At 33.6% G+C, this 27,875-nt stretch overlaps 3 protein-coding genes and 1 long non-coding RNA gene across 4 annotated transcripts; 3 read left to right on the top strand and 1 right to left on the bottom strand.

The window, feature by feature from the left end:
- The first annotated feature begins 4 nt into the window (after positions 1 to 4).
- Positions 5 to 10,219, top strand: LOC124454311 (solute carrier family 22 member 8-like). Its single transcript, XM_047005132.1, has 9 exons — positions 5 to 319; positions 4,305 to 4,535; positions 4,901 to 5,097; positions 5,795 to 6,034; positions 7,189 to 7,323; positions 7,557 to 7,645; positions 8,111 to 8,228; positions 8,699 to 8,771; positions 9,284 to 10,219. Exons 1-9 carry the CDS (start codon positions 5 to 7, stop codon positions 9,479 to 9,481), a joined length of 1,596 nt encoding a protein of 531 aa, XP_046861088.1. The 3' UTR covers positions 9,482 to 10,219.
- LOC124454314 lies at positions 40 to 459 on the bottom strand. Its single transcript, XR_006951395.1, has 2 exons — positions 261 to 459; positions 40 to 191 (listed from the first exon to the last, which is right to left on the bottom strand). It is a non-coding gene; the product is annotated as an uncharacterized LOC124454314 (long non-coding RNA).
- Positions 10,220 to 12,766: 2,547 nt separating the features above from the next.
- LOC124454313 lies at positions 12,767 to 14,706 on the top strand. The gene is made up of 2 exons (XM_047005134.1): positions 12,767 to 13,199; positions 13,368 to 14,706. Exon 2 carries the CDS (start codon positions 13,383 to 13,385, stop codon positions 14,274 to 14,276), a length of 894 nt encoding a protein of 297 aa, XP_046861090.1. The 5' UTR covers positions 12,767 to 13,199; positions 13,368 to 13,382; the 3' UTR covers positions 14,277 to 14,706.
- Positions 14,707 to 15,985: 1,279 nt separating this feature from the next.
- Positions 15,986 to 20,399, top strand: LOC124454312. Its single transcript, XM_047005133.1, has 2 exons — positions 15,986 to 16,681; positions 19,094 to 20,399. Exons 1-2 carry the CDS (start codon positions 16,496 to 16,498, stop codon positions 19,997 to 19,999), a joined length of 1,092 nt encoding a protein of 363 aa, XP_046861089.1. The 5' UTR covers positions 15,986 to 16,495; the 3' UTR covers positions 20,000 to 20,399.
- The last annotated feature ends 7,476 nt before the right edge of the window (positions 20,400 to 27,875 follow it).

The raw sequence follows: 27,875 nt of genomic DNA, 5'->3' as shown, positions 1-27,875 counted from the left end.
TTGTATGGAGGATTTGATACAAGCGATTGGCAACCCAGGCAGATTTCAAAGCTTTATTTTCGTATTGATAAGCTTCAACTTTATGATAATGTTATCAACACATTTTTCTATGATATTTTACGGCGCAAAGACAAAACATCATTGTAAGCTTGATATTGGTCAAAATCTAAGCGACTTCATACCGCTCGCCGCTAAAAATAAAGATGAAGAATTAGACAGTTGTCATATGTTTGAGGCTAGAAATAGCACGAACAGAATACCTTGTAAAAATGGCTGGAGTTACATTATGAAAGAAAATGAGCGAACAATTATCTCTGAGGTTAGTTTTGTTTGACATCCACATTTATTTAACGGCATCGTGCACGTGTTTGACGTGTACTTATGACGTCATTAAGTATGTAAATTTCTTGAAGTTTAGACAATCAGAGCCATCTACACAGGTGTTGATTTTTTGGAATAAGTAAGCATTTTGCACTCATTCCCCTGGGATCAACATTTCAATGGAGAAAGCGGCCATATTGGTGTGCCAAACAAAAGATCTTCATTAAATATTACAAAATAAAAATAATAAAACGAATGCAGTGATTGGTCTCGAGCCGTGTTTGCATAAGCCTGTGCAAAACACATCTGAGCTCAACCAATCAAATCAATCAAAACAATCGATCAGTCAAAGAGAATTTGCATATCGATCATGAATACATTTTAGAGGAAAAATTAAAATGTTTCTCTTTTCCGCATTATTTTATTTTATAAAAGAAATAAAAGATGCTTACTGTGTTTGCACTGGCTAATGCAAACCTCGGAGACGTTTGTGAGAGCTCTCAAGCATGTGCAACCCTTGACCTTTGGTCTCGGGCTTGCGCCGATCTGCTCCACAGTTCTCCCAAAGGTCTCCTCGGTTTGCATAAGCCCGTTCAAACACAGTAAACCAAAGCCCAGTATTTGTAAGAATTGGGACACGTATTGTTCTCTGCATTTTGCATTATGATTAGATATGGTCACATGGGCATCAAGCCGCCATTTTGTTCCAAAAGTTGAAATTATAACCATTTTTTACATAGCAGATAAATTATAAAAAATGATTTTAATGATTTTATGTTGCTTTACAATAGTGCCAATCAAAGCGATGACGAGTAGATACATAAGCGCTCCCTTGTGGCGAAAAACAGTGTTAAAGGCGTATAAATTAGATCCACTACATTAAATAAATGCTTTTCTATCATTATGATATCTATAAGCAACTGAATTCCAAAGGTAGGGATCGCTGTCTATTCATGAATAAGAAAACACAACAGAAAACTTGTCTTTCCACCGTTAAATGCTCTATATTTGCTGGATTTTGGAACAAAAATGGCGGACGCTAAGCAATTTTACTTCCGGTGTCCCAACTCTCGTAATACAGGGCCCTGCAGTAAACATCTTCATACATTACCAACATATATAGCGCGGATAGACGTCAGATAAAAATGCTATCTGTATAAAAAGTTCTCGATTCTCGATTGTCATCCCATGGCTCAAAAAATTTCTTTAGAGTTGACTTTTATACGTTAGATAATCTTTTGTTAAAGACGTCCAACATGGACAGACGTAAAAATGAGAATATGTTTCGAAGGAATGAAAATGATCTCACAAGTTTTCTAGATGCGGCGCGACTGTCAGAAAAAAAAATGGAACACTTTGTGCCGTAGACATGAGTATTCAAATTGTATGAAATTTAGTTAGGTTTGGACAGCCACTATTTTCATCTCAATTCCTTAAAACCAGTGATGGCAACTACTCCCAGAAAATTGTGAAAACTGTGACAAATTCAGGCAAAATAATCAGGAAAATCAGAATAGTTTCCATAAAGACAGACAGGTCCTAATTGAACTAGTTATGGCGTAATGATGAAGGAAACTACATAAGTTTTTTGTGAAGTACGATGTTTGTGTACCAATAGATATTGTTTAGCAGGGTCGTAACTAGAACGTTAAATTGGGGGGGGTGCATATTCATATATTCCGTTGTGCCCTACCGATTTCTTTTGAAAATGAACTGAATTCCCAATTAACGTTCTAGTTGCGCCTCTGTTGTTAGTTTCAATTAGTGAATAAGCAGCGAGTCACAAATGTGACTAGCAAAGACAGGAAGTTATTATTTATACCTTGCTTTTGCAATCTTAATTTGGGTGCCCTCATCCAAAAATTTAGAAGAGGCTTTTTGGGGGGGGGAAAGCAAATGACAGAGAGTGGAAACTGTATTACACTGGCAGTTTAAGACTTCCTACAAAAACCGGTTTACTGATTCTTTGCACTGATTTTTAATATATTTATTGTTTAATAATCCTCAAAATGCGGTAGATAGTTATTTACAGGTTTTAGAAATCTGAAATTTCCGGGGGTGCATGCCCCCGCACCCTCTAAATTTGAGAGTCTTCAATATCGCGCCATATGAGTTTAATGCTTTCAACTGTACGTACTGTAATGTTTAGAATTTATCTTCTTCCTTTAGTATCTATCTATTGTGCTCTCTAATATCTGTTTTTCAACAACATTCCTCATTCCTATATATATACATGTCATTGTCACTTTTAAGGGGCGTGTCTACAACACTACATCCCTCCTCAACTTAACGGATAACAAAGTCAGGGTTTATTGAGTTCCCATATTGTTCTGTTATTTTTCTTTGTCGGGTTGATCTCCTTGCAGCTGGCTCTTCTGGAGCTGGCTCTTCCGGAAAGTCTTCTTGTCGATTATATTTATGCTTGAGCCAGTGTCAATTGTCATTCTGACATATAGTCCGTTGAGCGATATTGACGTTTCAGAACGTTTAGGCTGGTTGTTGTTACAAACCGCATAACAGTATTCCGAATTATTGTCGCTGCTGCTATCTTTCTCCTCATCAGCCTTTACCGGTCGTATGTCTTGGCGTGGTTTAGCGGGTGTTTTGATTTTCTGCAAGTTTCGGCTGCGACATTGGCTTGCAAAATGATTTAACTTCCGCATTTGGCGCATGTTTGTTCTTCGCTGGGCACGGTTTGTCTAAATGGGGTAGTTACCTCCACAGTAAAAGCATATCTTCTGTGGTTTATCAGTTTTATTTGTAAGTTTTGTGTATGTAAACGTGGCTGTCCAAATGCTCTTCGATGTCCGCCGCTTGTACTTTACTTGTTTCTTCACGCCTTGCTTCAAAACAGATCTTTTAAGGTATATTTAGGATCTCTTAATGCTTGTTTTCGTACACGACTGGATCGTCCACCAATAACAATTTGAACCATTATCTCAAAATCTACATCAGCAAATTCACAGTTTTAGATAATGAGCGCAGTCTTGTATGAAATTGGTCGATTGTTTCGGACTCTACTTGCTTTGCTTGTCGAAATTTGTAAACTTCATATAACCGATTTTTCTGTGGTTCAAAATACTCCGTATATTTCCGCTTTAGCAAAACATCATCTTCTCCGGAAATTGTCGAAATATCTCTCGAATTCGGGTCCTGCTTGATAAAGTAAAGCCCGTTGCCGAGTTCTATTTGTTATATTACTGGCTGTTAAAAATGTTTTAAAATCTGCCAACCACGTGCGCCATCTATTTGCAATGTTTCCTCCGATTTCTTCATCCGGATTGAAATGTGGCATGGGAGATAAAAATGTTGCCATGTTTGCGTTGATTTTTTGTCCCATCTTTGTCGCCAATGTTACGTTTAGAATTTATCTTCTTCCTTTAGTATCTATCTATTGTGCTCTCTAATATCTGTTTTTCAACAACATTTCTCATTCCTATATATATACATGTCATTGTCACTTTTAAGGGGCGTGTCTACAACACTACACGTACTACTTCCAAATCAGTACTAGCCTGAAAAAAGATGTCATTTTATTGGATCGATTTTGGAAACTGAGAAATTCACTTTCAGACATCAGTTGGGCGCAGCTGAATACATAAAAAAATACCCTCCAATTAACGTTCCAGTAACCTCCCTGCGCACGCACTTGCTATAAGCGATTTAGATAATGTCACATGTTTGTAGATGTAGATCGTCCAGGTTAGTATAGTCCTGAGAAGGACTGTTTTTGTTGTTGTTGACTGACGTTTCGACAACCTTGGCGGTAGTCATCCTCAGAGTCATCTTCATCTTCATTTTTTTTTGACTCTGAAGATGACAACCGCTAAGGTTGTCGAAACCAACAACAATCCTTCTCAGGACTATATGTTCAAACCATCTACTCTATTAGATAATGTTAAATGAAATATGTGTGCTTGTTTCATAAAAGCTAACTTTTGGCTTGCTATCATTAACTTAATAACTTTTGCCATTCGAATAAGTTTGATCTAGTGTGTGATGACTCATACAAAGTGGACTTATCGACAACAATTTACTTCACTGGCGTTACGTTGGGTGGCCTCATCTTTGGTGTTATTGCCGACAAGTTTGGCAGAAAACCTGTCATAGCTTCCACTTTGCTTGCTGCAGGTATCATCAACATGGCCATTTTCATCCTTAGAAACTACATTGCTTTTGCTGTCTTCAGATTTTTTCTTGGTTTGACTATGCAGGTAATAATTGATATGTCTTTGTCCTCTGGCCGACTTTTAATTTACTCCAGCCATGCAAATGTTTTTGTGTTTACTTACCGTAAGAACAATTTATCTCTAAAGACATGAACAATGGTAAACAAAAAAAAACTCAAGAAATAATGCGTTCCCTCAATAAATCTTTTGTCAAAAAGGTGTCTGCGACAAAAATAGGAAACGGTTCGTTTTTACTAAATTCGCTGTGTAGTTAAAAAAACTGACTGAGTGCTCTGAACATGAAAATATTAGAAAAACAGGTATGTCCTCTGCTCATGTTATTTTTTATTCGTATTAAAAAAACGGATGTTAAAACTTTCGAAAAACAATTAATTATTAGTTTTACCCAGGGTCTTCAGAGCTCCGGTGTTGTCCTTGCAATGGAACTGTTTCCAACAAATTATCGCAGCTATATCGGTGCTTTGTGTGGCGTAACTGGAAACATTGGTGCGTTGTGTTTTGGACTTCTTGTATACCTTGTCAAAGATTGGAGATACGTACAATTGGCTTTGTCTATTGCCTCGTTTGTACAGATATTTTCTTTATGGTAAAGGATTAATGCTTTGAAACAATGATAGTGTAATCTTTAATCAATTGAAACCACGTTCATGTGATTTGTGTATTTGAACAATTATCACATTTAGTATAAAGCAGTTAAAAAGAGGTCATTGTAAAAAATAAAAGAAGCTTATTGTATTTGAATAGGCTTCGGAGACCTTTGAGAGAAGCTGAGAGCAGAACACATATATTTAAAACAAATTTTTTTCAATATTTCTTCTAATATGTGTTTTCATGATTGATCTGCAATTTCATTGATTTGATTCATCTTTGTCAGGTCGGTTTTCACTGGCTAATGTATACTCAACTATAGACCAATCAGTGCGCGCGTTTCCTTGTTGTTATTTCATGAATGATTATAACATTCAAACGATGATCATGTTGCTGATTGGTATATTGAAGCAATGACCACGTCAGTGGCGTAACTGCTATATGACCTCTGGGTGGGCAGAGCCACAGGCACCCAAGGAATCAGCATGCATGGGGCACCCTAAAATTCAAAATGTAACAACCGTTTAATGAATATGAAGCTGCAAGTTTGCTTTATCTTTCAAACATAAATATAATGATATTTTGAAACCGAATCAGACTATGAATATGCCATGTATACATATTAAAACCAATTGATCTACTAATGTAACGATGTAATGAAATGCAGAATTTGCTGTAAACTTGTTTTGTTGCAGGTTTATACCTGAGTCAATTCGTTGGTACATGTTGCATGGTCATTTTGAGAAGGCTGAAAAGGTTGTCCGTCGAATAACTCAAGCAAATAAACTAGACTTTCCAGAAGAGACGTTTGAAAAAGTAAAAGATCAATCACAGTTGGCGTTAAGTGATGTAAAGACAAAAAACATTGGCAGCATTTTTGATGTTTATCGAGAACCATCATTGCGAAAGTTATCTATAATTTTAACAATCGTATGGTAAGTGTCCTTAACGAAATCTTCGTCTCATACACTGAAAGGCGTAGTAGTACCAATTAATTCTATTGAGCAATAGCTGCCTTAAACAGTCCCAATCATTGATCAGAATATCAATGTCTACCTCCTGCTAGTATATCATTCATCAGAGTATCAAAGGCTACCTCGTGCAAGTATAAGCCAATGATTTAGAACCCAATCCTCTAGATGTCTACTCAAACCATTGAATTAAAATACATGGAGCGCCTACGTCAGGCAAATAATTGAAGCCATATCTTACGCCAGACACGCGCGATTTTACCCCAGACACGCGTGTTTAATGTTTCGCGATTCTCTCGTGGAGTAATAATTGATTGACTACACACGTCTCGCGGTAAAGTCTCGCGCGTCTGGGATAAAATTACGGCTTCAAAAAATTATTAGGGTTTTGTATTACAGGTAGCATTCCATGTATTTTAGTTCAATGACTTAAACTACCGTGTCAAGGTGAGGCAAGGACGCCATCTTGAAAGGTGGAAAAATTCGAAATTGAAAATATTGTAAAAGAAGGTTCAAAAAACCAATCCTATCAAACATTTTAAAAATCAAACCTAATCTCTCAACTTTGCCTCTGAATATCAATTTAGAAAAAGCAGATATTTATTGTAAATATATATCGTCAGTTTTGCCACCTTTCAAGATGGCAGCTTGCCTCACTCGTAACTAGAGAATTTTGGGGGGTCAGATATCTAGTAGATTGGGTTCTAGATCATTGGTATAAGCATGTTTACCTGTTATATTGATTAAATTCAATAGTCGACATGTAGCCAATGAAACCAGTGGCGTAGCCAGCCTGCAAATTTGTTCATGCAACATAAATTTTTCATCATTAGCGTTATTTCTTTCTTTAGGAATTTATTGTTTTTACAGAAATTTACATAACATCAACAAACTTGCTGGCTGGCTACGCATCTGCATGAGACAGTGTCTTGAAGGAAAAGAATGTTTGTGGTGCTTTTCATTTCTAATCCTGTAATGCGAATCTTTGCTTGCAAAGCCTGATGTACTGCTTGGAAACAGGCAAAATATATAACATAGCAAAATATATTTGCATGTAATATTTCTCCAAAGCAAAAGTGCATTGAAAAAACATTGAGCATTGAACTTTTATTTCATAGGATGAGTATATCAATTACATTTTTTGGATTATCATTGAATATATCGTTCTTGTTTGGTAACAAATATTTAAACTATATTATTGGTCAAATCATCGACTGCGCAGTAATTTCATCTCTTTTGTGGACTCTACCAAGGTTAGTAATGTAGTGTTTTAGTAAGTGAAAAAGTGTTTGCTTATACTTGTAAAAACAAAAGATTGTCTTTTATTGTCCAAGAATTTGACCACTGCTCAAGTTATTTAGGAAGTAATTAGCATTAGTAATTCGAATTTTTCCCAATACAAGGCATATTTCGTTATGCTCTAAATTTTAGTACTTTTTATGCAATTTTTCCGTTCATACAAGAACTTTGATGATTTCTTTTTAAGATTTGGACGACGAAAACTATTGCTTTTAATGTTACCTATGTCCACTACCGCTTTAGCGACATGTGCAGTGATCGCGGGCTTAAATGCAGGTACAAATAAACATAACTGGTAAATATAACTTTGTTTCTGGATTAATGTTTTGCATTTTGTGATTTGATAGTATATTTTATTTTTTATTCATATTTTACTCATCGTAACCAGATACCCTTAACTCATTATGAGTCGCACTCACAAATGGAACTATATACAGCTGGGCTGTTTTCATAAATTTTGTGTTGCAAATTTTTTTAAACAAAGACTGTTGGCAAGGTATCTGAAAAATTTAGCCATAACGGAATTTTCTTCACCTCCGAGCAATTTTCTCAACTAATCTCATGAAACATTGAATCGACGTCCTTTGTTTCGTACAATTCTTTCTAAAAAATGATCACTATTTTTGCTTAAAAAATTTTTCATGGTCATTATAATTGGGACTACTTTTGCAACATTCGTCAAATATGCGTAAACAAAAGAATACGACGAGGTGAATTTATAAGACAACTATTTTTTTACAGATTCAAGAATCGTAGATATGATTCGAACTATAGCAGCACTTGGAGGAAAATGTCTTTCATCCACTTGCATTGTTATTATGATACTTTACACGGCAGAACTTTATCCAACAATTCTCAGGTAATTAATTAAACGATTTTGCATCATCAATAGTTACTACACTGTCAAATATATACTTGATTTAGAAAAACTATTGCTTTTATAAACTATATGTTTGTAGATGTAGATCGTCCAGGTTAGTAGAGTCCTGAGAAGGACTGTTTTTGTTGCTGTTGACTGACGTTTTGACAACCTTAGCGGTGGTCTTGATTCAGACGATGACTACCGCTAATGTTGTCGAAACATCAGTCAACAACAACAAAAACAGTCCTCCTCATGACTCTACTAGCCTGGACGATCTACATCTACAAATATGTAACGATACTCCTGGGTTAAACCATTTACTTTTATAAACTATTATTATAGTCTACTATGATCGCTTTACAATAAATTGGCATTTTAACAACATGAGAAGTGATTGATAGCAAATTATTATTCTATATAGCCCTTTGAGACAACATTTTTTTAAAGTTATGAACACATTCCTATAGGAATATTGGTTTTGGTGTTGCTATGTTTTGGTGTCGTCTTGGTGCAATGGCTGCCCCGCAGTTATTCTTTCTTGTAAGATAATGTATATTTTTGTTTACATTGATTTAACAGAAACTATAAAGTTTTGATCTTAATTTAGTGGACACCATGCACAAAATATTCCTTCTGTACGTTCGTTTATTTAACACTTTTTCACACTGTTACCGTATATGGCAACAATCACAAAATAGTATGAAATTTGACTGACAAAAAAATTGGATAAATAAAGAATTAAGTGGAAACACTATACTGAAGGCTATAGTATCAAGATTTTCTGTTTCATGAAATATTGTGTTGAAAAAGTAGATATATGGTGGAGTCAATTACTGTTGAAAGAGTTTAGTCTCTCTTGGTTTGTTTCGTTTTCTTTTAATGTCGTTTGAAAAATGCCCATTTGTACAAATAAAATCTAGGAAATTGCTCATTAGTCATTGGACATCATGTTAAAAATTAATGAAGCATCCTTTCGCTTTCACATATATATGTAAAAAAAATCGTCAAAAAAACAGGCTAGTGACAAGTGCAAATTTACGTTATCATTTTAGGGTATGAAGACATCAATTGTGGTGCCTTACATCATAGCAGGCACGTTACTCCTTGTCAGCGGTATCCTAGTCTTTTTTCTCCCAGAAACTCACAAACAAGTTTTAACGGAGCGGCTGGGACACAAGAGAAACCACGAAACCAACGACAAACCTTCATGCACGGAGATCGACGATCCTCTACTCGAGTCAAGACTATGAAATTATTTCAAAATATTTATGAGGACATATGGAGTTATGGGTAAATTATTAATCTCTATACACCGTGGAGCAGCTACGATAACAGGAATAACATTATGTAGCTAATGTACAGGAAAAAGAAAGTATGTTGGTGTAGGCTTGTGAATTTGGATCAGCTACTATTTTGATATCTATTTCTCTGCAGTCTTTAAAAAATTCACTCGTGTATGTGTATTTGTAATTGCAAGAGAAACTTTACTAAAAAACGATTAACTATACTGAAAAAACAAAGAGAATGATTTTTTTATCAAGCTACTATTAATTTTCAACCAATTTTTAAATGATATTATTCGGTATTTTGACCAATTTTAAATGGGTTGAAAACTTTTGAATAAATTTCTATTTGCAGCATAATGTTTGCTTAAAAATAACCAATTTAATATTGGTCTCTTATCACTTTACATTTAATATCTTACCAAGAAACACTTACGAATGAATTTTTTTGAGCGTTACGCCTTTTATCTTTAAACATTTCATTATTAAAAGAGACGTGTTTTAAATGACAAATTGACAAATTGTCATTTACAAACATTGACAAATTGTCATTTACAAATTGACAACTGTCATTTACAAACATTGACAAATTGTCATTTACAAATTGTCAATTGACAACTGTCATTTACAAACATTGACAAATTGTTAGCATCTTTAAATGTAACGTATTGAATTAAAATTACAGTAGGAGAAACTCTGCTAACAGATGGCAAGCCGCGTTAAGAGACTAACGTCATTATTACGTCATCACCGAGCTGGTTAAATCACCTGTGGCAACAGTTGAAAAATATCCCGTTGTCAAGGCTTCGACCTCGACATTTGATACTGAAATTTTGGGAATCGTTTTCCTGAAAAGAATTTGTGTGATGTCATTTTCTTTTCCATTTACAATAATGACAACTTTAACTGCTTCATCCACTGATCTCGAAACAAAACTGGTTTTAGCAGGGCTCGGGAAGCTCTTGAAACTGAGGGTGTCCAAAATTTTTGATCGTGTTCTCTCTGAAAAACAGTATTTTGCCAATTTCAACAACAATATTTCACCAATACTAATTAAATGAATCTTTTCCTTTTACACCATACGCGAAATCCATCTCAAATGGTACATCGGATAGGAATATCATGGGTTAACTCACATACCTTTTTACATTCTATAAATGATCACAAATATTGTGCAAAATATTTCTGTCGCTGTTCATTGCAAACAAATGCCTTGTAAATCGCCTGGCTAATGAATAAAGCATATCTTTGTGAGCATGGCAATGAAATTTACTATGTAGAACTCATCAATGTCTAATGCATAAAGAATATCTTTGTAAGCATGGCAATGAAATTTACTATGGAGAACTAGTTTACCAAAGGACCACCTCGAAAACACCAATTATCACTTTGAAAAAATTTGCAAATTTCGTGGGTGTCCTGCTTATATAGGACACCCGCTGTCTGAAAACTGTGGGTGTCCGGACACATGCTGCTTCCAGTGTCCCTGGGTTTTAGTAACTCTGTATTTTTGATAAACAAAATTTGAATATAAATTTTGCCAAATCTGGATAACACAGCTCCCATTAAATATGTAACTGTAAAATATCGTAATCGCTCTTCATGATTTAGTCCTTGAAATATTGCTAAAAAATTTCAGATGTTGTACTAACCACTATGTTCCGTTCACATTTGATACATTCGTTATTTTCTTTGTCAAATACAAGAATTTTAGCAGCTCACTCATTTTTATCAAGTTTCCATCGTACTCAAACTACCTTGGTATAACCACCTTTGCCAATTAGGCTCGTTAAGGTATATTCAATGATCTGACTGTAAAACAATTTTTATAACCATATATCCTGATTTTCCAATAATCGAGTTTCCATTGCCCAGTAAAGCTACTTTTCATACCCAATTTCCAAGATGAACATAGACGAATTATTATTTAGGTCGATGTACGTATTGAAGACGTGATCTGTTCACTGGTCATGGCTTCATTAAATTCCAAACTGTTGCCATTAAGGCCCTGTTCACACGATACCGGATTCGTATTGTACCGGATTCGCTGAGCAATCCGATACGAAAAATGCACTCTGTTCACACGATGCCGGATTTGTACGACACAACATAAGTTCTTAATTCGCCCAGTACTTGTACGTGCAAGTAATAACAGCGATGTTTTCTAATAAAAATATTTCGTAAGAAAATGAGAAATTTTTTAACAGATAATAAAGTAGAGCTTTTTCCTTGAGCGCATTAAGGTTTTTGCATCGTTTTGTGCGAATGGCGCAAGGACGGAATATATGTTGCCTTTATACAATAATACAAGAAAAAAGCTTTTACTACGATAATACATTGTTAAAAGCTGCTACGTTCGCTTTCATTTTTGAAAAATTGCACGAACTTTTTAGTTGCCACAGTGGAACTTATCGGATTTGAGCGTTCATAGGACAACAGAACGTTACTTGTTTGTAAATGTAGATCGTCCAGGTTGGTATAGTCCTGAGAAGGACTGTTTTTGTTGTTGTTGACTGACGTTTCAACAACCTTAGCGGTAGTCATCTTCAGAGTCATTTGACTGACAAGATGACTACCGCTAAGGTTGTCGAAACGTCAGTCAACAACAACAAAAACAGTCCTCCTCTGGACTATACCAACCTGGACGATCTGCATTTTCAAACATGTAACGATACTCCCGGGTTCAAACCATTTACTTTACAAAAGAACGTATTGGATTGGTTTTCATACCACTTCCACAGCGCAGTCAAATCGCTCCAGAAAAAACGAAACAAAGCATATCGTATTGAAGCGGAGCCGTATGAACGTAAGGCCTATCCGGTGCGAAAAGTAATCTAGTATTAACCCAATCCGGGAAGTAATACAACGTGCACGTAGCCGTGGATTATTGTAATTACGGGGCGTGTAGGCTAAGACAAAGTAATAGGACTTTAAATCAGATATCTATTATCTGACTTTTGCGCTCCTTAAGCTCTATTGCCTTGCATTTTCCAGTTTGCTTTTGTAACTCATAGATTAACAACAAGGATAAATCTAAAGTTCAAACTTCATGAGTTCTGATTATCGTGCATTTGATATTTTGAATTTTGATGCCGTTCATTTCAAATAATTTGACATTTTGAATTTTCACAAAATTCGTTGGCAACTTCAAATTATGTCAAAAACATCAAAGTGACTTTGACACTATACAACTACATGTTAATGAAACGATGTGAGAATTTGGAAATTTAACAAACGTCCATATTGGAACTTTTGCAAGTTTTCACTAAAGAAACAGGTGGATCACTTGTAAATAAGCCGCAACAAAAAAAACGTGAGCAATATACAAATTCTCATGCGAACATTGCTTTGGGAGTCAACAAGAAGGAAATGCTGTATGTTGGCGTTTGCCATGGCGGCACGTAATTCAGTTTTAAAAATAAACGTAAATGGGATATTGTGAACGAGTTGTTAAGCTTGTGTGAAAACGTATTGCTTATCATATATTCTCGCTTTCTGACATCCTGTGAATTCCGTTTAAATTCTCGCTTCTCATTTCATGCTTTATAAACACCCGTGTGTGCTTTCTCCGCATTATGAATTTTATTTGATCAAAATGGCTTTTGCCTAATATGCTATCATCAAGCAAATTTGGTGCTTCAATTATTGGTAATATTTCAGAGCAATTTCATTGGCTAAAATAAAGGTAATATGAATGAAGAAACAAAACACACTTATATATACACTATGGAGCAAATGTTAATAAAAATGAATAAAGTATAAAAATCTTAACACAATGGGTGTTTTTTGTTTGTTATAACAAGTGAGCATCGTAACATGGACAAGATCAAATTTTGAACAATTATCTTTTTAGCTACTGAGCAAGAAAATGGATTCTGAGAAGAACATCGGTTTATGGAACGGGGTTATTTTGTGCATTGTAAATATTTCATTCTTGATTTCTGGTATTATATTAAATTCGGTCGTTGTTATTTGCATCTGGCGTTGTTCAAATTTACGAAAGAAGCTTTGTTACTTTACAATCTTGGTTTTATCATGCTTCGACTTGGCAAACGTGAGTGTCACACATACGTTAAACACACTTTCCACAGCAGCTTGCCTATGGAAGAGCAATATTATCTTGGAGCTAACACGGTTGAAAATAAGCATGATATTTTTCGAATTGTCCACACTTTCTCTGCTAATGCTCAATGTTGAAAGGTTTCTAGCTTTAAATTTCTCGTTTTTTCACGAAAGACATGTAAACAGACATCGTTTTTTAGTTCTCACGACTTGTCAGGGTGTACTTCTTGTTATTCCAACATGTTTTCTACTCAATTATGCGAAAACAGTAAAACTCATTTTGATAGTGCTTCTTTTTATATCTTCTTTTCTAATTTCATTATTTAACTACAAATTGTACCGTATTGCAAAAGCCAAACAAGAACTTTTGAGAAATACAGTATGCAATTTGACAATGGCATCTTTTCGAGAAAGCAAACGTCAATTGAACAGTTTGAAGAAAGTTTCAACGTGCATAATCGCTGTTGTGTGTTATCTTCTATTTGGTGCAATTCCATCTCTTGTGTATATCTCTACATGCTTCATCATGAATTTGTCATCCAACGATTCACGTTTGTTCTCGCCCAATCTATGGATAAGTTCGTTGATCACCATGAATTCAACGATAAACTGTATTATATTTTTCTGGAGGAACAGCGTACTGAGAAAAGAAGCACTAAAGATGCTCAAACGGCTATGTCATTGCATCAAAAATAAATAATACATTAATCCACCTGTTACAACAAGATATTCTTACCGAATGAAAAAGGAAAGTCTTGTTGATAGAAATGCTTTGCTAATTTAAAATGAACAATAACTCCCTTTGTTAATACAAATTGACCTAGTATGCTTCTGAAAATCAAAGACCTGAAAATAATTGAAAAAAAACTGAAACATATTCAAAATGCGCAATAAGAGACATCTAAAAAATTGATGCTTCATATTTTCCCCAGACTTTACTTTGCCTATTATAAAAGCACCACAGCCATAAAAAAGAAAAACTATTAATCAAATGCACGAGGAGAATATAGCACGGTTCATTATTATGGACAGAGAAATATCTCTTACCTGGAAACACTTAAGCATGAATTTGTTTGAGCGTTACGTCTTTTATCTTTAAACATTTCATAATTAAAAGAAATATTGACAAATTTTTAGCATCTTTAAATGAAATGTATTGAATTAAAATTATAGTAGGAGAAACTCTGCCAACAGATGGCCAGCAGCGTTAAGAGACAACGTCATTATTACGTCATTACCAAGCTGTTAAAATCACCTGTGGTAACTGTTGAAAAATAGCCCGTTGTCAAGGCTTTGACCTCGACATTTGAAACTGAAATTTTGTGAATCGTTTTCTTAAAAAGAATTTGTGTGATGTTATGTTCTTTTCCATTTACAATAAGGACAACTATAACTGCTTTATCCTTTGATCTCGAAATAAAACTGGTTTTAGTAACCTGTATATTTTTGGTAAACAAGTTTTGAATATAAATTTTGCCAACTTTGGATAACACATCTCCAGTTAAATATGTAACCGTAAAATATTGTCATCACCCTTCATGATTTAGTCCTTAAAATGTTTCTAAATATTTTCAGATGTTATATTAACCAGTATGCTCCGTTTACGTTTGACACATTCGTTATTTGCTTTTTCTCATACAATAATTTCAGTAGCATACTCATTCTTCTCGAGTTGCCATCGTAGTTGAACTACTTTGCTATAACCACCTTTGCCAATTAAGCTCGTTAAAATATGTTAAATTCTCTGACTCTAACAACTTTTATAACCATATGTCCCGATTTTCCAATAATTGAGTTTCCATTGCCCCGTAAAGCTATTTTTCATACCCATTTGTCCAAGATGAACATGTATGAAGTATTGTTTTAGGTTATTATATTAAAGACGTGACCTGTCACTAGTCATTGCGTCATTAAATTCCAAACTGTTGCGATTAGGTAGTAATACAAAACGTGGCGGATTACTATAATTACGGGGCCTGTAGGCTAAGAAAAAGTTATTAGACTTTAAGTCAGATATATATTCCCCCATTAAGTTCAGTCTCTTGATGACATTTGCGTTCTTTACGCTATATTGCATTTAACAGCTTGTCTTTGTAACTCATATAGTATCAACATAAAGTTTTTAAAGTTCAAACGTCATGAGTTCTGAGCATCGTGCATTTGATATTTTGATGCCGTCATTTCAAATAATTTGACATTTGAATTTTCGCAAAGCTTGTTCGCAACTACAAATTACGTTAAAAATATCGATGTGACTTTTACATGATACAGCAATATTGATGAAAAATTTTGAGAATTTGAAAATTTAACAAACAAGGATGTTGGACTTTTGCAAGTTTTTCACTAAAGAAACGGGTTGAATCAATTGTTAATAAGCAATTTACAAATTTTTACGCAAAAGTTGCTTTGTAAGTCTTCAAGAAGGAATTGTTGTACGTAAGTGCCTCCCATGCAGGTACACGTAATTGAGGTAGTTTTACAAATAAACGTAAAAGGGAAGTTGTGAAAATTTGTTGCTCATTAAAAGTTTCATTTTCGCTTTCTGTCGTCCTGTGTAATTCCATTTAATTTTTTGCTTCCCCATTTCATGCTTTACAAATACCCCTGTGTGCTTTCTCTACATTATGTATTTTTGTTGATCAGGATGGCATTAACTTGTTTAAATATGTTATCATAAAGTAAATTTAGTGCTTGGATTATGGCTAATATTTCAGAGCAATTTCATTGGCTAAGATAATGGTAATCTGAATGAAGAAAAAAACACAATTATGTATGCACTATTGAGAAAATGTTAATTAAAATGAATAAAATATAGACATCTTAGCCCAATGTGCGTTTTTTGTTTGTTATAACAAGTGAGCATCGTAACATGGACAAGATCGAATTCATGGAAAATTCCCTTTTTTACTGAGCAAGCGAATGGCTTCTGAGAAGAACATGAGTTTATGGAACGGGGTTTTATTGTGCATTATAAATATATCATTGTTGATCTGTGGAATAACATTAAATTTAGTCGTTATTCTCTGCATCTGGCGCTGTTCAAATTTACGAAAGAAGCTTTGTTATTTTACAATCTTGGTTTTATCATGCTTCGACTTGGCAAACGTGAGTGTCACACATACGCTGATCATACTTTCGACTACAGCTTGCCTGTTGAAAATAAATATTGTCTTGGAGGTAACAAGGTTTAAAATAAGCACGATAGTTTTTGAATTGTCCACACTTTCTCTGATAATGCTCAATATTGAAAGATTTCTAGCTTTGAATTTCCCATTTTTTCACGCAAAACATATAAACAGATGTCGTTTTTAGTTCTCACGATTTGTCCAGGTGTACTTCTTGCTCTTCTAACATTTCTCCTATTCAATCATGAGAAAACAATAAACCTCATTTTGATTGTTTATCTTTGCATCTCTTTTTTTCTAATTTCATTATTTAACTACAAAATGTACCGTATTGCAAAAGCCAAAAAAAAACTTTCGGGAAATATATTACGCAATTTGACAAAGGCATCTTTTGGACAAAACAAAAGACAATTTAACGATTTAAAGAAAGTTTCAACGTGCGTAGTTGTTGTTGTGTGTTATCTTTTGTTCGGCGCAATCCCATGTCTTGGGTATGTATCTACATGCTTGATCATGGATGTTTCATGCAACGATCCCCGTTTGTTCTCGCCCAACCTATGGATAAGTTCATTATCTACCATGAGTTCAACGATGAACTGTCTTATCTTTTTTTGGAAGAACAGCATATTGAGAAAAGAGGCATTAAAGATGATAAGAACACTACCAAAGCGCATCAAAAATTAATAACACATCAATTCACTTGTTTTAGCTATATTCTTACGGACTGAGAATGGAAAATCTTGTTAATGGTAATGCTTTGCAAATTTAGAATTTACAATAAATTTCTTTGTGAATTAAAATTGACCTTTGATACTTCTGAGAACCACAGACAAGTATACCAAAAAGTAAGAAACAAATTCCAGATACAACATCTGGAAAATTGGTGCTTCAAAATCCCACATTTTGTCCAATATAAAATACTAAAGCAAAAAAAATAAAAACTGCTAATCACACGTAAAGAATACAGAAAAAATTATCATTATGGACAGGAAATATCTTGCATAGAAACACTTTAGAGTGAGTTTGTGTATTAAATAGTTCTCTTTAAATATTTCGTTATTAAAAGAATACCTTGTTTAAAAAATTTAAGAAATTTTTGAGGAAAGAATGCTATCATGTAATATACAAATAATTATATGTATGTTACATGGCAACACTCTTTATTGGAATCATTCCTTGTCATATATTGAATTGAAATTATATTTGGAAGAACTCTGCCAAAAGATAGCAAGCAGTACAATTTTTATAACCATATGTCCTGATTTTCCAATAATTGAGTTTCCATTGCCCCGTAAAGCTATTTTTCATACCCATTTGTCCAAGATGAACATGTATGAAGTATTGTTTTAGGTTATTATATTAAAGACGTGACCTGTCACTAGTCATTGCGTCATTAAATTCCAAACTGTTGCGATTAGGTAGTCATACAACACGTGGCGGATTACTATAATTACGGGGCCTGTAGGCTAAGAAAAAGTTATTAGACTTTAAGTCAGATATCTATTCCTCCCATTAAGTTCAGTCTCTTGATGACATTTGCGTTCTTTACGCTATATTGCATTTAACAGCTTGTCTTTGTAACTCATATAGTATCAACATAAAGTTTTTAAAGTTCAAACGTTATGAGTTCTGAGCATCGTGCATTTGATATTTTGATGCCGTCATTTCAAATAATTTGACATTTGAATTTTCGCAAAGCTTGTTCTCAACTACAAATTATGTTAAAAACATCGATGTGACTTTTACATGATACAGCAATATTGATGAAAAATTTTGAGAATTTGAAAATTTAACAAACAAGGATGTTGGAATTTTTGCAAGTTTTTCACTAAAGAAACGGGTTGAATCAATTGTTAATAAGCAATTTACAAATTTTTAAGCAAAAGTTGCTTTTTAAGTCTTCAAGAAGGAATTGTTGTACGTAAGTGCCTCCCATGCAGGTACACATAATTGAGGTAGTTTTACAAATAAACGTAAAAGGGAAGTTGTGAAAATTTATTGCTCATTAAAAGTTTCATTTTCGCTTTCTGTCGTCCTGTGTATTTCCGTTTAATTTTTTGCTTCCCCATTTCTGGCTTTACAAATACCCCTGTGTGCTTTCTCCGCATCATGTATTTTTGTTGATCAAGATGGCATTAATTTGTTTAAATATGTTATAATAAAGTAAATTTAGTGCTTGGATTATGGCTAATATTTCAGAGCAATTTCATTGGCTAAGATAATGGTAATCTGAATGAAGAAAAAAACACAATTATGTATGCACTATTGAGAAAATGTTAATTAAAATGAATAAAATATAGACATCTTAGCCCAATGTGCGTTTTTTGTTTGTTATAACAAGTGAGCATCGTAACATGGACAAGATCGAATTAATGGAAAATTCCTTTTTTAGCTACTGAGCAAGCGAATGGCTTCTGAGAAGAACATGGGTTTATGGAACGGGGTTTTTTTGTGCATTATAAATATATCATTGTTGATCTGTGGAATAACATTAAATTCAGTCGTTATTCTCTGCATCTGGCGCTGTTCACAACTGCGAAAGAAGCTTTGTTATTTTACAATCTTGGTTTTATCATGCTTCGACTTGGCAAACGTGAGTGTCACACATACGCTGATCATACTTTCGACTGCAGCTTGCCTATGGAAAAGCAATATTTCCTTGAGGATAACACGGTCGAAATTAAGCACGATATTTTTCGAATTGTCCACACTTTCTCTGCTAATGCTCAATATTGAAAGATTTCTAGCTTTGAATTTCCCATTTTTTCACGCAAAACATGTAAACAGATGTCGTTTTTTAGTTCTCACGATTTGTCCAGGTGTACTTTTTGCTCTTCTAACATTTTTCCTATTCAATCATGAGAAAACAATAAACCTCATTTTGATTGTTTATCTTTGCATCTCTTTTTTTCTAATTTCATTATTTAACTACAAAATGTACCGTATTGCAAAAGCCAAAAAAAAACTTTCGGGAAATATATTACGCAATTTGACGACGGCATCTTTTGGACAAAACAAAAGACAATTTAACGATTTAAAGAAAGTTTCAACGTGCATAATTGTTGTTGTGTGTTATCTTTTGTTCGGCGCAATCCCATGTCTTGGGTATGTATCTACATGCTTGATCATGGATGTTTCATGCAGCGATTCACGTTTGTTCTCGCCCAGCCTATGGATAGGTTCATTATCCGCCATGAGTTCAACGATGAACTGTCTTATTTTTTTTTGGAAGAACAGCATACTGAGAAAAGAAGCAATAAAGATGATAAGAACACTACCACAGCGCATCAAAAATTAATAACACATCAATTCACTTGTTTTAGCTATATTCTTACGAACTGAGAATGGAAAATCTTGTTAATGGTAATGCTTTGCAAATTTAGAATGTACAATAAATTTCTTTGTGAATTAAAATTAACTTTTGATACTTCTGAGAACCACAGACAAGTATACCAAAAAGTAAGAAACAAATTCCAGATACAACATCTGGAAAATTGGTGCTTCAAAATCCCACATTTTGTCCAATATAAAATACTAAAGCCAAAAAAATAAAAACTGTTAATCAGACGTAAAGAATACAGAAAAAATTATCATTATGGACAGGAAATATCTTGCATAGAAACACTTTAGAGTGAGTTTGTGTATTAAATAGTTCTCTTTAAATATTTCGTTATTAAAAGAATACTTTGTTTAAAAAATTTAAGAAATTTTTGAGGAAAGAATGCTATCATGTAATATACAAATAATTATATGTATGTTACATGGCAACACTCTTTATTGGAATCATTCTTTGTCATATATTGATTTGAAATTATATTTGGAAGAACTCTGCCAAAAGATAGCAAGCAGCTTTAGGTGACTTACGTCATTATTACGTCACTACGAAAAACAAAATTTATTAAAATTCAACTGGTTAATAAACTAGGCAAAAAGCTGGCTACATCACTTCGATTAATTTGTGGCACAATATATGATACAATATAGTTATCTGTCATAGCTATATTGTAACGGGTGACAAAAATGAGTAAGTATGCACGCAAGACATATCTTAAAAGTTTATCTTTTAGAAAAAAGACAACTTAAAAATTCTAAATTTTTTACTTTGTATATATGCAGGGTGTATATAAAAACTGATCTGCGGGTAGATCTGCAGAAACCTTTAATGAAATAGGTAGGTGGACTCCCCATTGATAATTTGTGTTACCGTTCAAATAGCTTGCGCACAAATATGACAAATCTAAAAATCAATTGGAACATACAGAATTAAAATATGGGACATGTTGTTGAAGCTTGCAAACTTCCTTGAAATTTAGCCAAACTGCGCACGAACGCTAGGCATCCAGATTACGGATTACCTTTCAGATTATATATTATTCATATTTGGATTAACTTTAGCTCAAATTAACGCATAATTGATGAGGATCATAACAAGATGGCATGTAAAAACGAAAAATTCAAATAAATTCGCAATTTGAACGCTGTAAGCTCTAGCGTTTGCATCTGCAAAATTTTCTAAAACTCTGTTAGCTTGAAGAACATGTGTCATATTTTAACTCTATGTATTCAAATTGCTTTTTAACTTTGTCATTTTCATGCTAAAATTCTTACAAAAGCGCTTCTTGGCAACACAATTCTCATTCTATTTTGTACGACAATTTTACCGTCATTCATATATGTAAGCCATTGGAAGTCTAAATACCTATTTCCACCAAACGCTTTTTTGCAAATTTGGCGCGCTGACGACTTTAGCGACGTTTACCAAACTTTTCCGTTTTTCTTATACATTCTGTATGTATATACATAGTTAAAGCCTGAAAGACGAGAGTTATTAATTGCTTTAATACTGTACGTTTGTCTTCATTTCGTTTTCCAACTCAAAAAACCCACAGCCAATCAAATTTGTTGGATCAATGTGTGTGCCCTTCAAATATTTACATTAGCTATTATTACATGAAGTGGTAGCTGCATTCAACTTAAGCCAATCATTGTTGTAATTGGTCAATTTAAAGTGCTGATTTTAAAAAATAATTTTGAGCAATTTCATTGGCTGCAATTAGTGCATATTGAACGTAAAGAAAAAAAGACATATACAGGTTGTGGAATGACCGCTACCGTATGTTGTAGCTTGTAAACAATTCTCGTTTTATCAGTTGAAAGACAAAAGATCAAAGTTATGGAAAAGTTTTAATTTTTTTTTCTTAAAAAACAAATGAATTTTTGGAACGGGGTTGTTCTCTGCATTGTAAATATTTATTCACAAATCTGTGGAATAGTATTAAATTCAGTCGTGATTATTTCCAAATGGCGTTGTTCACAGCTACGAAAGAAGCTTTGCTATTTTAATATTTTTGTCTTATCATGCTTCGACTTGGCAAATGTAAGTGTTTCACATACGCTGAACACACTTACGACAGTAGCGTATCTTTTTGAAAAGCAATAATAGACATTTGGATCCCACGACAATTTCTGTGAACACGATACTAGTTGGTTTCTCGACGCTATCTCTGTTGGCACATAAATGGTTAAATACAAAAGTAAATGGTTATATCTCTAGCTCTCGTTTGCCCTTTTTTTCACGCGACACATGTGCAGAGTCATCATCTTTTAGTTTTGACAATTTTTGTGGGTGTACTTTTTCCATTGCAACAGTTCTCATCTACATATTCGAAACAGCACTAAAACTTATTTTGCTGGTTTATTTTCGTGTGTCTTTTCTTCTGATTTCATTATTCAACTTCAAAATGTATTGTATCGCAAAAGCCAAAGAAAAACTTTTGAGAAATAGATTGCGTAGTGTAAAGTAGTAAAAACACCATTCTATACGTCACGCTTGCCCTCGTTTAGTATCTGGATAAGTTTGTTTTGCAGCGTAAATTCAACATTAAACCGTCTTTCTTTCTTTTGGAATAACCGCATTCTGAGAAAGGAAGGATTGAAAGTCCTTAGAAGGCTTTGTTAGTACGACGTTAGTTCATTGACACATACAATTGATTTAATTTGTTAAAACATTCGATTAATTTATTTGTCTATCATAGTTATCTTTATTGCATGGAACTTGGAAAGATAAGTCTGTTATAAAAAATGCTATTTATTATTTAAAATATACAAAAGCTGATTCACTATAATTTATTTAATTTCGTATTGTACTTTTAAAACAAAGAGAAGGCAACAAAGACGACAAAACAAATTCCAAGAAAGAAACAAACATCTTTAAATTAAAGCTAGAATTAAAGGCAAGACACCAGTTTCAAGTGAGTTGTAGTTGAAATGTAGAAAGTTGTAACTTGAACATTTAAAGACATAAAATGGTTTGTATGTTGTTTTTCTTTCTTCTTCTGAAAAAGGAAGAATTAAAACTGTAAAGTCGGCTTCGTTAGTACAGTAAAATATAAAGTGTTTATTGACGTATCCGCAACTATAGTTTAAAAATAGATACGAATTGTGTGTACATCTGAGTAGCTTTTAACAAAAAATGAGCATCGATAAAAGTTTTTCAATGTGAAGGATGCAAAATGATCTAAAAGGCTTCTCTATTGAGCAAAAGGTGGTTTTATACGATTCCTGTTTGCCAACCTCAGCAATGAAGACGAAACGCTCATCTTGGCTTTCTTCTATGGAAATTTGAAATGCGCTGTAGAAGTAGCTCCACAGCGGATGTTTCAACCGACGATTTGACTTATATTCTTTTGTCATTGCCCAATCTTACTATTAATAATGGTTCAACAATAGTTTAACAATAAGTTATGTAATCAATGGATAAAAATGCTCATGAAATATTTCACTAGCAATTTTTTTTGAACCTTAGATATATTGCAAAATAGAAATAAATATTTTCCAAAGTATTGTTTGGCTAAATTTGTTGACATGTTTTTAATTGAAAACATATGATAAGGTGTAATTTTTTCAATCGTTGGTTTTGGGATAAAGAGTTTAAAAGCCATGCTGCACGTCTGGCAGTCTGTTTGGGTATTAGAATGATAATTATGTATTTGTAAAGATGTCTTGTTTTTTAATGAAAGAATGTGTGACAACTAAGATACATTGCACACTTTTGTTTATGTTTACAGCATGAATTTTTGAGCTTGCAGCGCAATGAAATCAATTTCATCGCTACGCCGTCTAATTCATAAGAAAAAGTTCGCGAAAAAAACATTAATTAAAAACTCTGTTTTACATTAACTATTATTGTTTGTCTAAGTTGCAAGACTACAATAACAAAATCCGCCATTTTCTTGAACAACAAAATGGCCGCCACGTTGTGATAAACGCGCAATGCATCTTGGTGGACACGCATTCTTCAATTATAAAAACATTTTTATTGTTGTGATAATTATTTGAAATTGTGAATTTGGAAAACCATTTGAGTTTCATCCAGTGGCATACGAGAATCGTTCATTGGGGGGCACAAATTCATATATGCATGTCTTAATCCGTTGAAAACAATGGATTTCAAAGGAGCTTAATGCGGCAGAACATGGATGTATGAATATGTGCCCCCCCCCCCCAATTAACGATTCTCGTACGCAACTGGTTTCATCCTCATTATGTAACACTTTGGCTTGAAAATTATGAGTAAATTTGCATGAAAATGCTGCAAATACAACTTATATCATTTTTATTCGGGTAAGCCGACTGGTAAAATTTTTTATTTAGAATTTTTTGTTATTATATTGCAGCCTATAATTCATTTTTACTATAACACAAGATCCACCATTGATTCTAATGATTTGATTAAAATCTGAAGATTAATTTTACACTTTTTACTACGTTGAAGACTTTTTCTATTCTGATTACTTAGAACAAAAATAAGCTTTGTCTATAAAATGCGAATTAACGGGTTTTTCCTGCTGTTACATGAACTATTGCGAAAGAAAATTATATTTCATGGTAAAAACAACTTGACTTTAAAAAGGAAATAAAAACAAATGTAAACAAGCTTTTGCTAGAAAATACGAATTTCTATTATGTTCATTCGCTTCAATCACGTACTAACCAGCTCAGCAATAATTGTGGTAAAAAAAATGTAGCTAATTGTTGCCATTATGTAGATCACATGCGTAATAATATATGTGTGCATCTGAAAGGACTGGTCACAAGAAATATTACAATGGAATTTATGTAATACATTTTACATTCGAGTTGCTAATATTTGGTGTGTCTCTTAATATGAAATTTGTTTTATCAGTAAAAGTAAAAGTTTGATAAAAACTGTTCTGGTACTATTCATATAAGCACTTTTTAAATTAATATCCTTAAAAACAGTTGTTTTTTAGAGTTTATGACATCCATATACGAATATTAAATAGTATTATACAATGAAGTGACAATCTCCATTGTGATTGGCTAATAGCCTGAAAACAATTTTCATTATTTCGCCACCCACCAACTATTGAAATTATTTTTGGTGCATGATGTAATTTTTTATTTAAAATTGTAAACAAAAGAGTAAAATGACGGAATCTTGCCCGAGATTTGCAGGCGATTAACAAACTGTTTTCGCTCGAATTATTGAGAATAAAGACAAAAAATATCGAAAGGATTACAATGTCAGTCAGGAAAGTTCTTATTTAGTACATACGAGAAAAATATGAAAGCGAACCGCAAAAATTGTTTAACGCCACTCCATTAAAAATGTTTATATGAGGCATATCATATTACTCATGTGATTAACATAATGCAAATATATTTTATAATTAAATATGGTGTAAAGTATTTAGTTCGACAGTAAAGTTTCCTCTAGCTCATTCTTTATATTGTGATATAACTTACACGACGTTTGAAAGGTCGAACAAAGCGTTTAGCAATTATGGAGGATTTAATACTGGTGATCGGCAATCCAGGGAGGTTTCAAATATTTATTTTCGCCCTGATAAGTGTGAATTTAACGATATTGTTATCAACACATTTTTCTATGATATTTTATGGCGCAAAGACAAAACATCATTGTAAGCTTGATATTGGTCAAAATCTAAGCGACTTCATACCGCTCGCCGCTAAAAATAAAGATGAAGAATTAGATAGTTGTCATATGTTTGAGGCTAGAAATAGCACGAACAGAATACCTTGTAAAAATGGCTGGAGTTATATTATGAAAGAAAATGAAAGAACAATTATCTCTGAGGTTAGTTTCCAACCACTCTCTTTGTAAAAAACTGCTGTTAATGACCACAACATAGTGTAAAGAAGAAACATTACAGTGTCTATATCATATAATTGCATTTGTGCCATTTAGATAGGTAAAGGTACTTTAAAAATCTTTTGCATCGAAAGGATCTTTCAAGATTTATGCCACTCAAATTTGAGGAAATGTCCATTCTCTCTTTCTTGAGATCCAGTAAAAAAAAGCTGGTAACTAATAATGTTTTTGACGTCACGATGAGAATTTGTCTCGTTTATTTTGTTGAAAGTTAGATGTTTTTGAATATCATCAACAAAAGATGCCATACACATATAACACATGAATGTGCAATGTGACATATAGCTGTGCTTTTGAGGAGATTATCTGTAAAATACAGGGCTGTCTTAAAGCGTGTTCCCGATGTGACGTCAGATCTGGGTTTTGATCCCAGTTATTTTAGTATGACGGTCAAGCAAATAATCACTAATTTTGAGCTCCAAAAAATGCAAGACAACTTTTTGGAAGGGTAAATTACGTTGCCAAAATAATAAAAATTTTCAAAATATTTTGGGTGACGCCAGACACATTCTTATTGAACATATAATTAGCATGATGAAGCCAGACAATAGCACTTTCCAACGAAAAGGAACCTTTTGACCTCTGTCAAAAATATAGTAATTTATTAACACAATGTTGCAGTAGTTAAACCATTTTTTTACTCATGCTGTGCAAATATTGTGGTAAAACTGTTGATTTTAATAGGTCTTCTACCATAAAAAGCCTGTACTAATAAGAGAACGCCTAAGAGAAAATCATTAATCTCATTTAAATTGCTCTGCAAACTTGCTGTCTAACGTTAAGGTCGTCCAAATAGAGATTTGTATACATCCTAAAGATTTCAACTTTACATCTCACTACCTTTATGCTCGCCCTCAAAGACTTATAAATCGTCGAAATCATCGACGTTGAATTCTTATTAATGCTTGTTCTGTTTCAATTAGTTTGATCTAGTGTGTGATGACTCATACAAAGTGGACTTATCTACAACAATTTACTTCACTGGCGTTACATTGGGTGGCCTCATCTTTGGTGTTATTGCCGACAAGTTTGGCAGAAAACCTGTCATAGCTTCCACTTTACTTGCCGCGGGTATCATCAACATGGCCATTTTCATCCTTAGAAACTACATTGCTTTTGCTGTCTTCAGATTTTTTCTTGGTCTTACTATGCAGGTACAAAAATTTGATTTTGCCTTTTCCGTTCATCATAGAGTCGTTTAATATGATGGATGTTTTGCTTGCAAGATTTCGGAGCGCACTTGGGCTTCTTTATACAAATAACTGATGATATATCTGTTTCAGCAGCCTTGCAAAAGCCAGGGTGATAAAAATTCTGAGAAAATTGTCTTGAATAAAGTCTTGAGAAGTCTACAACTGATGAAATATTTTTGGAAGTGTAATTATACACTTCCAAATTACCAAGATTATATAATTTAAAGCGTCTCATTTGAGCATGCGCAGAAGCTCTTGAATAATCATTTTAAGAAAATTTTTTATTGTAACACATTTTACTTAGTGAAAATGATTTCATGTGTGGAATAAGTCTTGGTTAATATATGTTGCTAGGCAACTAACATGTTGTAGAACAGTAACAATTGTATAGTTTTGAAGGATATCTTTAGTCATGCTGAGCACAACGAGCACGACTGCTAGCTACCCCATTGCTATAAGTAGTTTTTATTGCATGTTTACATTTGCTTTGTTTTAATTCAAGTTGAAATAATAAAAGTTGTAGTTTTAACCAGGGTCTTCACAGCTCTAGTGTTGTACTAGTAATGGAGATGTTTTCAACAAGTTATCGCGGCTATATTGGTGCTTTGTGTGGTCTATCTAGCAGCATTGGTGCGTTGTGTTTTGGATTGTTTGTATACCTCATCAGAGATTGGAGATACGTACAATTGTCGTTATCTGTTGTCTGTTTCATACAGATGTTTTCTGTGTGGTATGTTATTATTACATTCAAACAATGATTATATGATTAATACATCTAAACAAAT

Source organism: Xenia sp. Carnegie-2017, unplaced genomic scaffold, assembly GCF_021976095.1.
Source record: "Xenia sp. Carnegie-2017 unplaced genomic scaffold, XeniaSp_v1 HiC_scaffold_3, whole genome shotgun sequence".
NCBI classification, from domain to species: domain Eukaryota; kingdom Metazoa; phylum Cnidaria; class Anthozoa; order Malacalcyonacea; family Xeniidae; genus Xenia; species Xenia sp. Carnegie-2017.
Note: the sequence above shows the minus strand (reverse complement) of the source record. Positions and strands in the feature narration are given on the sequence as shown.